This window comes from Rhinolophus hipposideros (assembly GCF_964194185.1).
Source record: "Rhinolophus hipposideros genome assembly, chromosome: 5".
Lineage (NCBI taxonomy): Eukaryota > Metazoa > Chordata > Mammalia > Chiroptera > Rhinolophidae > Rhinolophus > Rhinolophus hipposideros.
In genome coordinates this window covers 4,702,244-4,720,008 of record NC_138051.1, presented here as the reverse complement: position 1 = coordinate 4,720,008, position 17,765 = coordinate 4,702,244, and the positions used below count along the sequence as shown (strand labels likewise).

General features: G+C 35.2%; 1 protein-coding gene across 3 annotated transcripts in view; it reads right to left on the bottom strand.

The window, feature by feature from the left end:
- The window catches only part of MYO9A (myosin IXA), a 262,019-nt gene that overhangs the window by 193,130 nt on the left and 51,124 nt on the right, over positions 1 to 17,765 (bottom strand). For all 3 annotated transcript variants that reach the window (XM_081050331.1, XM_081050332.1, XM_081050333.1), the window contains exons 3-4: positions 10,577 to 10,671; positions 6,479 to 6,541 (exon numbers count right to left, since the gene is read on the bottom strand). In XM_081050331.1, coding sequence (XP_080906457.1) covers positions 6,479 to 6,541; positions 10,577 to 10,671 — 158 coding nt within the window. The remainder of the gene's footprint in view (positions 1 to 6,478; positions 6,542 to 10,576; positions 10,672 to 17,765) is intronic.

Sequence of the window (17,765 nt, the reverse complement as noted above, 5' to 3'; positions counted from 1 at the left end):
TGCAAGAGCCATAAATTGTTGTCAAAAAGCTCAGGACGTTTTCGTCTTTTTCACACAGCTTTTCAGCACTTCCAAATAGTAACCTTGGTTAATTGTCCAGTTGGTACAAATTCATAATGAATAATCCCTTTGATATCAAAAAAGGGTGAGCAACATCATTTTGACTCTTGATTTGGACTGAGGGAACTTTGTAGGTCATGTAGAATTGGCTGACTTCCACTGTGCACTTTGATACTTTGTTTCAGGGTTGTCTTGGTATACCCATGTTTCATTACCAATGATAACATGGCCCAATATACATTGTCTTGCCTCTCCAAAAGGTACTGGCAAGCTTCGACTCTCCTTCAACTCATCGGTGAGCAACTTCGGGACCATTTTTGCCCACACCTTTTTCATGCCAAGATTTTCAGTTAAGATTTTCCTAACTTTCTCTACTGATGTTTACTTGGTCTGCTATGCTTCTCAAAGTCAGCCCACGATTTGACACACAATTCGATGAATTTCTGCAATATTTTCATCAGTTCGGCTCGTTACTGGCCGCCCTGATCACTCTTCATCAGTGAGTGACACGTTCTCTCCCCTCAGAAAAACGTTTAATCCATTTGTACACTGCCGTTTTCTTCATGGCATTATCCCTATAAACTTGGATTAACATGTCCCTGATTTCACTTCCACTCTTGCCAAGTTTAAAAAGAAATTTAATGTTTGTTTTTTGCTGTAATTCAAGCTCAGACATTCTAGCGACAGCACACAGAAACACGCAATAACAGTAATGAACACCACTCAGCAAGACACCGCCACACATTGACAGGGACACAGCTGTGAGACACTGATGTACCAAGGTGACAGGGACACAGCTGTGAGACACTGATGTACCAAGGTGACAGGGACACAGCTGTGAGACACTGATGTACCAAGGTGACAGGGACACAGCTGTGAGACACTGATGTACCAAGGTGACAGGGTCACAGCTGTGAGACACTGATGTACCAAGGTGACAGGGACACAGCTGTGAGACACTGATGTACCAAGGTGACAGGGACACAGCTGTGAGACACTGATGTACCAAGGTGACAGGGACACAGCTGTGAGACACTGATGTAACAAGGTGACAGGGACACAGCTGTGAGACACTGATGTACCAAGGTGACAGGGACACAGCTGTGAGACACTGATGTACCAAGGTTATGACACCTTACCAAGCTGTGTGTACAGTGCTGCCAGTGTAAGCACACGGTGGCAGGTTCTCGATCTTAATTGCCACACCTCATATGTATTCTTACAATAAAGTAAGCTAGAGAAAAGCAAATGTTATTAAGAAAATCAAGAGGAAGAGAAAATATATTTTTAGCACCGTATGTATTTACTGAAGAACATCTGTGTGTAAGTACACCTATGCAGTTCAACCCAGGTTGTTCAAAGTTCAACTATGTAATAAAAGAAACACCAATGGAATTAAAATGGCACACTTGAAAATGTCTCTTTAATACAAAACAAGGCAGTAATAGAAGATTAAAGGAACAAAAACATCATAAAACACAAACAAAACAAATAGCAAAATAATATTCATAAATCCTAGGTAGTAATTACATCCAATATAAGTGGATTAAACACTTCAGTCTCAAGGTAAATAACTGGCAAAATGGATTTTTTTAAAAAAAGATCTAACTACACACTTCCTACAATAGACATACACTACAAAACTCAAAGACATAAATAGGTTACAAGTAAAAGGATAGAAAAGACATCATGCAAACAATAAGCAAAAGAAAGTCAAAGTGTCTATACTTATGTAAGATAAAATAGACTTTTAAGACAAAAATTTTTACTAGATGCAAAGGTCATTTTATAATGACAAAAGGGCCAATCCATCAAGAAGATGTATCTATTGTCAACATAAATACATCTGAAAACAGAGCCCCAAAATATATGAAGTAAAAACTAACAGAACTAGAAATAAGCAATTCAAAAGTACTGACATATTTCAACCTCCCCCTGCCCCTTCAATAATGAACAGAACAACTAGACACAAGGTCAAAATGGAAAAAGAGAACTTGGAAAACATTAAATGCCAACTAGACCTAACAGAAATCTATAGAATACTCCATCCAACAATAGAAGGATACATATGTTTTCAAGTACCAATGGACTATTCCCCAGAATAGACAATGTTAGACTAAAAAACAAGTCTCGACAAAATGTAAGGGGACGGGATCATTCAAGGTATGTCCTCTGACAATTTTATTACTAGAAATCAATAACAGAAATTTCCAAAATTCACAAATATGTGGAAATTCATCCACATACTACTCCTAAATAACCAAAGGTCAGAGAAGAAATCATATAGGAAATTAGAAAATACATTGAGCATTTTTTCATATATCTTCTGGCCGTTTGTATATCTTCTTGGGAGAAGTGTCTGTTCAGGTCCTCTGCCCATTTTTTAATGGGATTGTTTTTTGTTGTTGAGTTGTATGAGTTCTTTATATATTTTGGTTATTATCCCTTTATCGAAGGTATTATATGCAAATATCTTCTCCCATTCTGTTGGTTGCCTCTTTGTTTTGTTGATGGTTTCTTTTGCTGTGCAGAAGCTTTTTAGAGTGACACAGTCCCATTCATTTATTTTTGCTTTTACTTTCCTTGCCTTTGAGGTCAAATTCATAAAATCCTCTCTGAACCCAAGGTCCTTAAGTTTAGTACTGACACTCTCTTCTATGTAATTTATTGTTTCAGGTCTTATGTTTAGGTCTTTGGTCCATTTTGAGTTAATTTTGATATATGGTGACAGACAGCAGACTAGTTTCATTCTCTGCACATGGCTTTCCAATTTTCCCAGCACCATTTACTGAAGAGGTCTTCTTTTCTCCATTGTACGTTCTTGACTCCTTTGTCAAAAATTATCTGCCCGTATATATGTGGGTTTATTTCTGGGTTTTCAATTCTGTTCCATTGGTCTTTTTTCTGCCGATACCATGCTATTTTGACATTGTCGCTTTGTAGTACAAGCTGAATTCAGGGAGTGTGATACCTCCACCCTTGTTCTTTTTTCTCAGGATTGCTTTGGCTATTTGTGGTCTTTTGTGATTCCACACAAATCTGATGGGTTTTTGTTCTATTTCTTTTAAAAATGCCAGTGGGATTTTGACAGGTATTGCATTAAACTTGTATATAGCTTTAGGTAATATGGACATTCATGCGCTATCAGGGAAATGCAAATCAAAACTACAAGGAGATACCACCTCACACCTGTTAGAATGGCTGTTATCAACAAGACAAGTAATAACAAGTGTTGGAGAGACTGTGGAGAGAAAGGAACCCTCATACACTGCTAGTAGAAATGTAAACTGGTATAGCCACTATGGAAAATAGTATGGATGTTCCTCAAAAAATTAAGACTAGAATTACCATACAACCCAGCAATCCCTCTCCTGGGTGTCTACCCAAAAAATCTGAAAAGTTTTATCCATAAAGAAATATGTACCCCTATGCTCACTACAGCATTATTCACAGTGGCCAAGAAATGGAAACAACCAAAGTGTCCTTCGATAGGTGATTGGATAAAAAAGATGTGCTACATACATACAATGGAATATTATTCAGCCATAAGAAAAGATAAAATACAGTGGCACCTCGGTTTTCAAACATCTCCATTGATGAACATTTTGGTTTACGAACGCCGTAAATTTTATGGATCTATGGTTTCATTAGACAGTAAAATTCATGCTAAATTTGCAGTTTTAGGGGTTGATTTTAAAGGATGAAATGGATTAATCCATTTTTCATTACTTTCTATTGGGAACCGTGCCCCAGTTTTCGAACGTTTCAGAACTCGAATGGTCTTTCAGAACGGATTATGTTTGAAAACCGAGGTACCACTGTACTGCCATTTGCGACAACATAGTTAGATCTTGAGATTATTGTGCTAAGCGAATAAGTCAGGCAGAAAAAAAATCAAGACTTCATTCATATGTGAGATATAAAACTGAAAGCAACAAACAAACAAAAACTCATAGATACAGACAACAATTTAGTGTTTACCACAGGGTAGGGAAGGAGGAGGGTGGTAGAACAGGGTAAAGGGGGTCAAATATATGGTGACAGAAGTAGAAATGACTCTGGATGATGAACACACAATGGACTGTATAGGTGATGTGTTATAGAATTGTACACTTGAAACCTAGATACTCTTACTAACCAATGTCACCCCAATGAATTTAATAAAAATTAATAAAGTAAAATAAAGTACCCTCGTAACATTATTAACCAGTTACCCTAATTAAGCTTTAAAAGTAAAAAAAAAGAAAAGAAAAAGAAGAATGACACTGAGTTGCATGAAAACAAAAATATAACATACTAAAAAATAAGAAACAGTTGAGGCTATGTTCAGTGGGACTTTATAGCTGTAAATCCACATTTAAAAAGATCTCAAATCTATAACCTCAATCCACTTTAAGAAACTAGAAAAAAAAAGAACACTAAACCCAAATCAAGCAGAAGGAAGGAATAAGCATGAGAACAGAAATAAAATTGGGAATAGGATAGAAACAAAAACAAGAGAGAAAGAGATCAATAAAACCAAAACTTAATCCTTTGAAAAGATCATCAAAATTGACAAACTTATCTAAACTGACGCAAAAGAGGGTGGAAGTTTGTATGGTCTGAATGTGTACATTTCAAATTTCTATGTTGATATCCTAATTCCAAAAGGTGATGGTATTAGGAAGTGGGCCCTTTGGGGGTGATTAGGCCATGAGTGTGGAACCCTCATGCAGGGATTAGTGATGTTTACAAAAGATCCCACAGAGCTCCCTATCACCTTCCTTCCATCACGTGAGGATCAAAGAAGAGGGCTCTCATCAGAATGCGACCATGCTGGCGCCCTGATCTTAGACTTCCCAGCCTCCAGAACTGCGAGAAACAAATGTCTGTTGTTTATAAGCTATCCCGCCTATGGTATTTTGTTACAGCAGCCTAAACAAGCTAAGACACGGGGAAACCTCAAATTCAGAAATGAAAAGGGGGACATTACTACTAATCTTACGGAAATAAAAATATGTTATAAGGGAATACTATTAACAATATATTTGCCAACAAATAACCTAGATGAAATGGACAAATTTCTAGAAAGACAAAAAAACTACCAAATCTGACTAAAGAAACTGAAAATCTAAAGCAATCTATAACAACTAAAATGTTTGAATTACTAATCAAAACTTTCCACAAATAAAAACCTAGAATCACATGGCTTCACTGGTGAATTCTACCAAACATTTAAAGAAGACTTACCCAATCTTTCACAAACTCTTCTTATCCTATGAGCTAGTATTATACCATGATACCAAAACCAGACAAAGACATCAGGAGTTTTCCAAAAAAAAAATTAACTTACAGCAATATCCCTTATGAATATAGACACAAAAATCCTCAAAACACTAGGCAAGCCAAATCTGGTAACATTTAATAAGGATTATATATACATCTGCAAATCAAAAATCCAGGAACATAACAGAGAATCAGTTTATAAGCTCTGAATTTTCATCTCCCACTGATTCTTCGAAATCAAGGAAACCAGGCTTATATCCCTACCACTCACTCCACTGAAGGGTGTTAGAAAAAGTAAGTAACAACCTTCTGCCTGTTAGCTCTGCAAGTCTTTATGAAGCAATTCTCTTCCTGAAACTCTTTCTTTCATTGTACAACACCTCGAATTTCTATTTTCTCATCTGCTAGCCACAAAAAAGTTACCAGAAAAGTCTGAATTCTAGTCCTAACTTTGCAGGTAATTCATTACGATAATGTTAGTTATTAGTTATTGAACTTTTATTATATATAAGGAACACACTAAGCATTTTATAAATGTTATTTAATTCAATCCTCTAAACAACTCTAGGATAGTTTTCTATCTGTAAAATGAAAATAAATATCTAAGTAACACAGAAGTTAAGTGAGATGCCAAAGGCATATTCAATAGTTGAATGTGTAGGTTTATTTAACTTCACACTCTGTCTCTTCATTTTTGTCTCATCATAACATGAAGCAAATCATTCACTTCACTCGTATTTGGTTTCTTCGTCTGACAGTTACATATATCATCTCTGAAGTCCCATACACCTCAAATATTATAATGAAATTCAGAGCTTTACTAAAAACTTTTTTCTCAAGTTAGAGCAAGAACACCAAGACATGGAAAAAGGTCCAAAGGCACAATGTTCACAAAGAGCACAAACATACCAGTTTCCTTGTTCTGACAGTTTGCATAGACTTTAGAAAGGGCAACAGTTCTGTACACCATTAAAAAATCCCCTAGCACCCGCAGAAAAAGTACACTGTTCTGCCCATGACAGAAATAGCAATTACATGTAAAACTTTGCATGATATAAACTGAATTAAAGGTCACAGTATACAAAGATCCTAAAAGTCAGTCTGCATTATACAAATGTTAATTTGATCTAATTATACGAATGAAAATATGTACCGTTCATTATGCTCCTGATAAACAAGTCTGGACTTCTCCAGTAGATATTTTTCAACATAGGCACTAGAAGAAAAACAAAGTTGGTTGATATAAATAATAAGCTTAACATAAGGTAGACAAATATTTTTTTCACAGAAGATGGAAAAGTGTAAGGAATACTATCCAGATCATTTTAGTACATTTAACATTATAATTGTGTAATGCACACTGTTATAGTGTTATCCATGTTAAATTCATTAATTCATAAGTCTTTTTTTGTTTGTTTTGTTTGCTTTCAATAAAGCAAAATAAAGTCAGAAGTTCAAAACATAGCACATAAGAACCTCCCATGATGTAAGACTTTACTTTCTTTCCAGGTTCATATACCACACTGTACATTCTTTCAGATACTATACTTCAACCAGACTACTAAATAAGGCTCAACAGTACACTTTCTTTACACCTTCATGGTATTGCCACATTCTGGAATCAATTTATTACTGACTGATTTCCTCCACAAGTATTCGTTAATTGTGCACTGTGCTAAGCACTGTTCAAATACAGAAATGAGTCATACACTACTTGTTCTCAAGGGGCTTACACACTAGTGTGGGAAATAGGTAAACCAGCAGCTATCATACTGAGTCGATACGGTTTATAGAGCAATGACCAGGAGTTTATAGATGTACCAAGAGAGACACATACGAGTCAATACAAGAAGGAAAAGGATGTAAGGAAGAATTCCTACAGAGGGTGAGTACACAGCACTTGGTAAACATTCATCAAACATATCTAGTAAGTGGCTGAGTAAATGACTCTGAAATCTGAAGGACTGACCAGAATAAGCCAAGGAGAACTGCCTTTATGTAAAGGCATAAAAGAAGGAGGGTACTTCCCAACTTCAGGGAAGATAATTAGTTAACGTGGCTAGAGAATGAGATGGGCAAGTAGACTAGATCAAGAAGGACCAATATACCATGTGCCAGAAGAACTGACTTTATCCTGAAGTAATGAGGAACAGAAACACGAATTGTATTCCTCATGTTATTCTTTTCATCCAGTCTGTGCCCTTCAAGTCTTCAACACCTCGTACCCAAATTGGAGCAATCAGTTAGCTCTAACAAGAGAAAGAGGTTCTACAAATTTAAAAGCTGTACTACTGAATCCAAATTACTTCACACAAACCTCTTGTGCTAAAAATCTGACTCTTGAGCTCTTATTTCCCTCAGTTCCCCTCCCACGGCATGTTCTGTATTTCAGTCATTCCCATATACAGGCTATTCCCTCAAGAATGACATTTACTCTTCATTGTATTGTTCGTGGTCTTCCCTCCACTTCTAATTCTGTAGTCTATTCCCATGCTCTGTTAGTAGATTACATTCATTCCTTAAAATGAAAATCAAATGTGCCTTCTTTGCAAACCCATTGCCATTACTACCACCAGTAACTGAAATTTATCACTTCTCAATTACCATTATCACCTCTACTCAAAACTACTCAAACAGGATCTTACCTGTCTAAAATGGGAGAAAGTAACTAACATAAACTAGTGTGTTAAATTCTTATACTCACCCTGCATGGCAAATATCACTGCCTCTATTTTACAAGTAGAGACACTGATATTCAAAGATACTAAGATCATGCAGCTCGTAAAACAGCAGAACTGTGATTTGAACCCAGGTCTAGTTTAACCTCAAAGTCTCTCTCTTTCAACTACACTAACATACTCCTGCATATCTCTTTCCTCCCCTCTAATCCATAAGTTATACCAGAGTTACCTACCTATAAAATAAGATCTAATCATGTTATTCCTCTACTTTCACTTATTCCTTACACTGAAGTATGTAGGGGTGAATTACACTATATCCGTACTATGTCCATCTGGGATGGTTTATTAAAATACATTGGCATAGAAAAAGAAAAGAGATGAGGAAATATGGCAAAATTTGATAACCACTGAATCTGGGTGAGAGTTCCTTGTACTAATCTCTTTACTTTTGTATTTTGATATTTTTTATAATAAAAATTTTTAAATCTGCTTCCCACTGTCAAGAGGATAAATTATAAACATTAGAGCTTCATTCACATTGTGAAACCAACTCTATGCCCATAATCAGTAGCCACTGAACCTACCTCCTCAAGTACACCAAGCTCTTGTCACGATTCCATTGATTTGCTAATGCAAATTCCTCAATTAATAATGTGATCTCCCACTTTTTCTAGTTGGCAAATTTTCAAGATCCAAGATAAAAAAATCACCGTTTTTGTGTGAACTCCTCCAGACACATACAATCATTGTACTTATCTCATTTACCGCAATCAGCTTATATAAATATCTATCTTCCCAAAAGACAGAATTTTAATGGCAGGAAACATGTCTACAAGTTTTTATATCCTCAAACTTAGCACAGTGCCTGGTACTCAAAATGAACTCCATAAATGTTTGCTTAACGAATGATCAAGTGAAAGATAAAAATGTGCAATATATACAAGATGTGATCAACAAATACGGTGAATGTTTAAATTTTAAAAATGTATTACAGTAAAACACACATTGCCATTAATCCCCCTCGCTTTGAACACACTTATCCCATTGTTCTTGCCACTTTCTGAAGCAGTTCTGAAAGTCCTCTTTCGTGTCTTTAATTCATCCTCCATCAAAACATTCTGTGTTGCTTCTGGTGCGGCAATTTCTGTCAATTAAAAACATTACAGTGTGCCCTCATCCACCTTATTCACTGGATCTGTCACCATGCGACTTGTGTCTCTTCCCCAAAGTCAAAATGATTCAGGACACTGAGGCAGCTACCACAGCGCAACTAAAGACACTCACAAAAGAGGACTTCCAGAACTGCTTCAGAAAGTGGCAAGAACGGTGGGATAAGTGTGTCTGAAGCAAGGGGGAGTATTTTCCGTGGGATTAATGGTATGTGTCTTTCCCTGTAATAATTTTTTTAATTTAAACATTCACCATATTTTTTATCACACCTCGTATTTGTTGACTTAATGTTAAAATTTTAAATGTTCAATATGTATTTGTTAACTTACTGCTCAAGATGGAGATTTCTGCTCTTTACTGATGTAAGAGAAAGTTTAACCTTTTTAGGTAGTCACTTAACTGTAAGAGCCTGAATTTCATTCATAAAATGGGAAAATAAACATCTGCCATTCCCAAGGCATGAAAGTGTTTTAAGAATCAATAAACAAACAATCTGTAAAGATTATAGACTATATGAGCCCAACTACATGACATTCTGGAAAAAAGCAAAACTATGGAAACAGTAAAAATAGATAGGTGGTTACCAAAGGTTACAGAGTAGGAAGAGATGAACAGGCGAAGCACAGAGGACTTTCAAGCAAATGACATTATTCTGTATTTACACTGTGAGGGTGAATATGTGTCTTTCTACATTTGTCAAAGCTCACAAAATATACAACACAAATGGAACTCACTAATGCAAAAGTGGGTTGGTGCAAAAGTGATTGTGGTTTAAAAAGGTTAAAAGTAGCAAAAAAACACAATTACTTTTGCACCAACCTAATAATATGGAGAACTGCAGGATAAGGTAAAGAGGTATATGGGAACTCTGTATTTTCTACTTATTTTTGTCATGAACCTAAAGCTTTTCTAAAAATAAAGTTTATTAATTAAAAACAAAAGTTATAAAGAATATTCCTGGCACAACCGGAGGACTCTGATCATAGACTGTATAATATGAAGTACCGTAACAAAATCAAATTTCTTGAGTATAACAATAATATTATGTAGGAAAATGTAGCTGGGAATGCTCTAGGAAATAAAATAATTACGAGGTCAAGTTATATGCCCAACTTATTCAAAAACAATTTCAAAAACTGAATGTATGAATAACATAGAGAGGTAAAGCAAAGGCAGCAAATTGTTAACAAGTAATATATCTAAGTTAAGGGTTTATGGGTGTCACACTATTCATAGAACTTTCCTCAGGTTTGAACTTTTCAAAAAGGAAAAAAGGAAAAGCATGTAATGCAGACATCACTGTCACTATTCTCAGTAAAGAGCAAATGAATAATCTATGGTTTATAAAGGGGTAATGATGAAAACATAAACATGCTCCAAATCCTACTATTGCCACTTACCCAAGTACAGTGCCTGTTTCTTGGTAATTTACTTGAATAAACTTGCCAAAACGACTTGAATTGTTATTATGAGCTGTCTTTGCATTTCCAAACGCCTGTCAAAATAAACAGTTCTCATTAATTTCTTTTTTAAAAGATGGAAAATCCTATTTAGGTCAGCTCAGAGACAAAATACTAAAGAGATCGCAGAAAAGCAATTCATTTATACCTTCAGACTCATACAGTTCAGGTAAAGCAAAGGAAAGCAACTAATAACTGAAATAAAACCAAGTAGGCACTATTTATGCTGCTCATTAAAATAAAACTTAATTTTAAAAACAATGCTCATTAAAATTCAGGTTTCAACTTCACATTCTAAAGTCAGGAAATTTCTTAACATGTTTATATATGTATTTTTTTAATCTTTCTAAACTGGAATACAAAGGGGTTAGGTAAAAAATAATTACATCAAAATAATTACAATTTTAGAATAGTATAAATGAAGTTTCATAATATACTGTACTTTATAACACCTACTTAAAACAAAGCTACAGTACTATTTTTAAAGGAACAAAAAATATATAGCCTTCTTCAATCGTCACCTAAAGTATAACCAGGCATTGAAATATTATCCAGCAAAAAAGATGAACTACTGGGACAGATATCAACAATGATGAGTATCAAACATTATGCCAAGGGAAGAATAAGACACAAGAGTGCATATTGTAATATTAAATTCTAGAAAAAGCAAAACAAGAGTAACAGGAAGCAGATCAGAAGTTGTCTGGGAATGGGGATGGGTTGGAAAATGTCTACAAGGGGGCACAAGGAGTAAGGAAAATATTCTATAGCTTGACTGTATGATGGTGGTTACCTGGGCATATACATTTATCAAAAACCACTGAAGTGTACATTTTAAATGTCTATATTTTATTGTAAGTTATACTCAAACTAATTGATTAAAATTGAAATTTAAAAGGAAGAATTCACTGTTGAGCCCACGTATTCAACAACTTAAATCTCCTAGACATATAGCTGAATGAGAGACGCCAGTCTCAAAAGTTTACATACTGTATGATTCCATTTACTATATGACATTTTGAAAAACAAAAAACAACAGCAATGGAGAAAAGACAAGTAGTTCCCATGAATTATGGGAATATATGGGACGGCAGAGATAAGATAAGGAATAAAGAGAGGGAGTTCTATGGTTAATGGAACTATTCTTTATTCAAGTTGTACATAAATGACCATACAAATTAATATGTTTTAAAATTCACAGAATTTTTCTGCAAGGTGTTTCTTTTAATTTTACTATTTTAAAAAGTAAATCACTAATAAATGAAGGCCAAAAAAGACAATTTCAGATATGTAAATCTGAAAATATTCATCATAATCCAGCCCACACTAAAGAAAACACTAAAGGAAGTTCTTCATGAAGAAAAATGATATCATATTCAAATATAAATCAACAGAGGGAATGGAGAACTACAGAAATAGCAGCCACATAAGTAAATATGTAAAATATTTTTTAATATTGCAATCTTTTGAAAAGAGCACTGAGAGTGTGGTTAGAGAAAATGATAAAGTAAAAATCTCTGAAAAGCCTTTCTCATACATAAAAGAAATAAGACTAACAAAAATTGTCAAAATCAGCTTTTGATGACCCTGGAAATTAACCAAAGGCTTGAAACAAATCCTTTGTAGAGGAACATTTAATCAAGAAAAATAACTGAAATCTTGGTAAGAAAAACAGTCACTGTGACATTTTAACTTACCCGATTACCATCTCCTTCTCCCTAGCTCCACGCTGAAGAGAAAACCAACACCCTACAATTACAGTTTAAAAAAAAAAAGCAGCCTACAAGTCATTGGAAGGCTTAGACCAGAGTTAGAGCCAAAGCCCTGTCCCAGGGATAATTTTCATAATTTGATCTATATGGCATTTCTCTGGAAAACCTCACTCAAAGAGCTATCTTTATTTGACCTGACTTGGAGATCACCCATTGAGAACAGCCTTTTCCCTCATGTGTATTTGTTTGAAACAATCAGAGGTAATTGTTTAAACACTGCAACTGCCTGGTGGCCTAGAGAATGGGGCAAAAAAACAAAGTAACAATTTAAAAGGAAAAGCTGGTGAATATGTGCAAAAGGGGTTTTGAAAAGATCTGAAATACTACATGTGGGGACAAAGCCAGTGCAGCTTCCAGGCTCTCAGCATCACATGGAAAGATGCTGGCTCAGGTAGTAAATGGCCATCAACTGTGATCAGATGACCATCAGCTGTGGCTGGTTGGTCATCAGCTGTAACCAGTGAGCCACCGGCCACTAATATAACTGCTGTGGCTACGCTAGCAGTAAATGGGGCTAGCAAGAAGATGTGGCTGAGCTGGCAAAGGCAGATTGCAGTTAGCACGGCAGAGTGTGAGTTGTGGATTGCAGAGAAGTGGACAGAAGGTTGCAGATCATGTGGCTCCTGCTTCCTGTGTCTCCAACCCAGCCGCCAGCAAGAATATAGTGTTATGACCCCCCCATCTATGGCTCCGTGGGCGTTCCTATTTGGCCTCACCATGTCCTTTGTTCTTATGTGGGGAGCGGGAGATAAAACCCACGATACCTGGCATGACACTACATATTCCTGGAAATGTAGAAGGCATTGTGCACGTGTAGGACTGTGCACATGCCCTGACAGGTGTGCATGCTCACAAAGAGTTGAGACCTCTGGCTGACATTCAGGCTCTATGTAAACAGGAAGTAAAGGTAAGGGGAAGCTGGTAACTACCTGGTGGAGTGTTGAGGGTTATCCCAACAAGCACAAAGAACCTGTAGAAAAGACTTCAAATCTTATTGTTTCAGAACATTTAAAGAAATCCCTGTCCAATAATCTAACCACTAAGCTGAGTAGAGAATTTGATCGCCTCACTCAAAAATATACAGACTACAGATTCCAAAGTGGTTGAAACAGCAGTAACAAAACAACCACTACAAACCCTGGGAAGAGGAAAACAATCTTAGTTCCAGAAATGACACACACTGTTAATAAGAATGTCCAGTTTTCATTAAAATATTATGAAACATGAAAAGAAAGTAGGGAAACAGGAAAATAAAAAAAGAGCAATAAATAGAAATTGTCTCTGACAAAACCCAAATATTGGACTTTCTTGGCAAAGTTTTCTAACAGCTATTTTAAACATTTTCAAACAACTAAAGGACAGTATGACAAAGATGCCTGAACAATGGAGAATATCAGTAAAGAGGTAGAAATTACAAAAATTATAAAATTTCTGGTGTTGAAAAGTACATTCACTAAAATGAAAAATTCATTAGAGGGACTCAAGTAAATATATGAGCAAGTGGAAGAATCAGCAAATTTGAAGAATGATCAATTGAGATGATCGAATCTAAGAAACGGGGGGGGGGGGATAAAGAAAACTGAACAGAGCTCCAGAGACCTGTGGAACCAGCATTAAACATACCAATATATGCATATAATAAAATAGAGGATAGAGCAAAAATGAAAGAATAAATATTTCAACATAAGAATGGCCAAAAACTTCCCAAATTTCATGAAAAACAATCTACACATCCAAGATGCTCAATAAATGCCAAGTACAATGAACTAAAAAAGATCTGCACTTAGACAAATCATGATCAAAAACTGTTGAAAAACAACGAACAAACCTTACAAGCAGCCAGAGAAAAGCAACACATGCCATGCAAAGGATCCTCAATAAGATTACACCTAATTTCTCAGCAGAAACCATTAAGGATAGAAGACAGTGGAATTACATATTCAAAGCACTGATAATTAGGCAATCAGGAAACAAAAAGGATAAAAAATAATCTAGATAGCAAAAGTAAAACTATCTAAATTCATAGATGATATAACCTTATACATACAAAATATGAAGTTATCAACAAAAACTATTAGCTCTAATAAACAAATTCAATAAAGCTGCAGGATACAAAAGCAATATACAAAAAAAAAAATCAATTGTATTCTATGTACTAGCAATGAAGAACCAGAAAATGAAATTAAGAAAACAATTCCATATACAATAACATCAAAAAAAAACTAAAATACTCAGGATTAATTTAACAAAAGAGGTGTTAAATTTTTACCTAGGATTAGTTTAACAAAAGAGGATAAAAATTTTTTAACTTGTTGAAGGAAATTAAAGAATACTAACACAAATGGAAAGATATCCAGTGCTCATGGGTTAAGACTTTTTAAAAGCCTTACTATTGTTGAGATCTACAGATTTAATACAATCCGAATCACTATCTGAGGTACCGTTGAAGAAACTGACAAGCCAATTCTAAAATTAACATGGAAAGTCAAGGGACTCAAAATACTCAAACAATCTTGAGGGCAAAGAAATTTGGAGGATTCACACTTCTAATTTCGAAAATTACTACAAAGCTGTTGTAATTAAGACCATGTAGTACTAACATACAGATAAACAGAGATCAATGGGTTAGAACTAAGATAAAACCCTTGCATTAATGGTCAACTGATTTTCAACAAGGATACAAAGACAATTCAATGAGGACAAATAATCTTTTCAACACAGGGATATCCACATGCAAAAGAATGAAGCTGGTAGGAACCTCATATCATATAAAAAGTAAATTCAAAATGAATCAAAGACCTAAATATCAGATAAAAGTATAAAACCATAAGCGAAAATCTTCACAACCTTGAATTTGGCAATTTCTTAAAATGACACCACAAGTACAAGCAACTAAAGAAAATTAAACTATACTTCATCAAAATTAAAACTTTTTGTGCTTCAAAGGACAAAATCAAGAAAATGAAAACACAATCCATCAAATGGGAGAAAATATTTTCAAATCATGTATCTGATCCACATCTAGAATATATAAAGAATTTTTATAACTCAATAGTAAAAAAGGCAAATGCCAAAAAAGGCAATTTAAAATGAGCAAAGAATTTGAATATACATTTCTCCAGACAATATACAAATGTCCATGAAAGCACATGGAAAACATTCTGAACATCTTTAATCATTATAGAAATGTAAATCAAAACCACAATGAGATACCATTTCACACACATTAAGATTATAATCAATAACAAGTGTCGGTGAGGATACGGAACCCTCATACATTACTGGTAGGAATGTAAAATGGTGCAGCCACTTTGCAAAACAGTTTGACAGTTCCTCTGTCAGTTAAACACATCTATGACATAACACAGTAATTCCAATCCTAGGTATATACCAAAGAGAACTGAAAATATGTCCCCACAAAATGTTGTATATGAATGGTCCTAACAACAATATTCATATAGTCAAAAAAACAAAAACAACCCAAACGACCATCAACATACGAATAGATAACAAAATGTAATGTCTATACAATGAAATATGATTCAGCCATAAAAAGATTAATTACTAACATGCTACAACATAAACGGACCTTTAAAACACTATACTAAATGAAAAAAGTCAGACAGAAACAATATATATCGTTATGATTCCATTTATATGAAATATCTGGAATAGGTAATTACATAGAGTCAGAAAGCAGACTGGTGGTTTCCAACGGTTGCGGGGAGGGCAGAATGGGAACTTACTGATTAATGGTTATGGAGTCTTCCTTTGGAAGGAAATCATCAAAATGTTTTGAAACTAGACAGAGGTAGTGGTTGCATAACACTGTGAATATACTAAATGCCACTGAACTACATAGTTAATGTTACATGAATTTCACCTTAAAGAAGTAAAAATTAAAAAAAGGAAGAAGGAGACAGAAAGATAAAGGGACAAAAAACATACGGGATTAATAGGAAAAAAATACAAAAAGATAAGACTCAAACTTAACTATATCAGCAATCTTATTAAATGTAAATGGCATAAAGAGCCCAATTAAAAGCCAGACATGGTCACAGTACATAAAAAAAAGCTAGACCCAACCATAAGCTTTCTACATGTAGTTCTTAAATATAATGAAATAAATAAGCTTAAAGTAAAAGGATTAAAAAAAAGATATCTAGGCCAGCCCGGTGGCTCACGCGGTTAGAGCTCCATGCTCCTAACTCCGAAGGCTGCAGGTTCGATTCCCACATGGGCCAGTGGGATCTCAACCACAAGGTTGCCAGTTCGACTCCTCGACTCCCTCAAGGGATGGTGGGCAACGCCCCTGCAACTAAGATTGAACACAGCATCTTGAGCTGAGCTGCCGCTGAGCTCCCCGAAGGCTCAGTTGGTTGGAGTGCGTCCTCTCAACCACAAGGTTGCCGGTTCGACTCCCCCAAGGGATGGTGGGCTGTGCCCCCTGCAACTAGAAATGGCAACTGGACCTGGAGCTGAGCTGCGCCCTCCACAACTAAGACTGAAAGGACAATAACTTGAAGCTGAATGGCATCCTCCACAACTAAGATTGAAAGGACAACAACTTGACTTGGGAAAAAAAAAAAAAAAGTCCTGGAAGTACACACTGTTCCCCAATAAAATCCTGTTCCCCTTCCCCAATAAAATCTTTAAAAAAAAAAAAAAAGATATCTCGCTAATACTAGTTAAAAGAAAGCTAGAGTATCTAGCTACATTAATATCAGACAATGTAGATTTCAGAATAAAGAATATTACCAAGAAAAAGAGTGATTTCGTAATGAAAAAAGGGCCAATTAATCAAAAACAAGCACCTATAATTATAAATATTTATACACCAACAAGACAGTTTCACATACAAGATGCAAAATCTGACAGAACTTACGGGAGTAACAGACAAATCTCCAGGTATAGCTGGAGGTATCAAGACCTCTCTCAGTAATTGATAGAAAAAATGGAAAGAAAATCAGCAAGGATGTGTTAGACTTCAACAACACTATCAACCAAATCAACAAGATGACACATTAAATCAATTATCCCACTAACATTCGTCTTAAATGCACATTTGTCTTAAATGCACATAGACTATTTAACAAGAAAGACTATATTCAACAAACCTGAAAGGATTCCAGTCTCACAATGTGATATTATCTAACCACAATTAAATTACAAATAAAAGATTGGATCTAAATATTTGTAAACTACATAGCACAAATCTAATCTATGATTCAAAGAAATCAAAAGGAAAATTAGCAAATATTTTTAACTAAATAAAAATGAAAACACATTATATCAGAATTTGTGGGATGCCACTAAAGCAGGGCTTAGGGCAGACATTATACCACCAAGTGACTTTA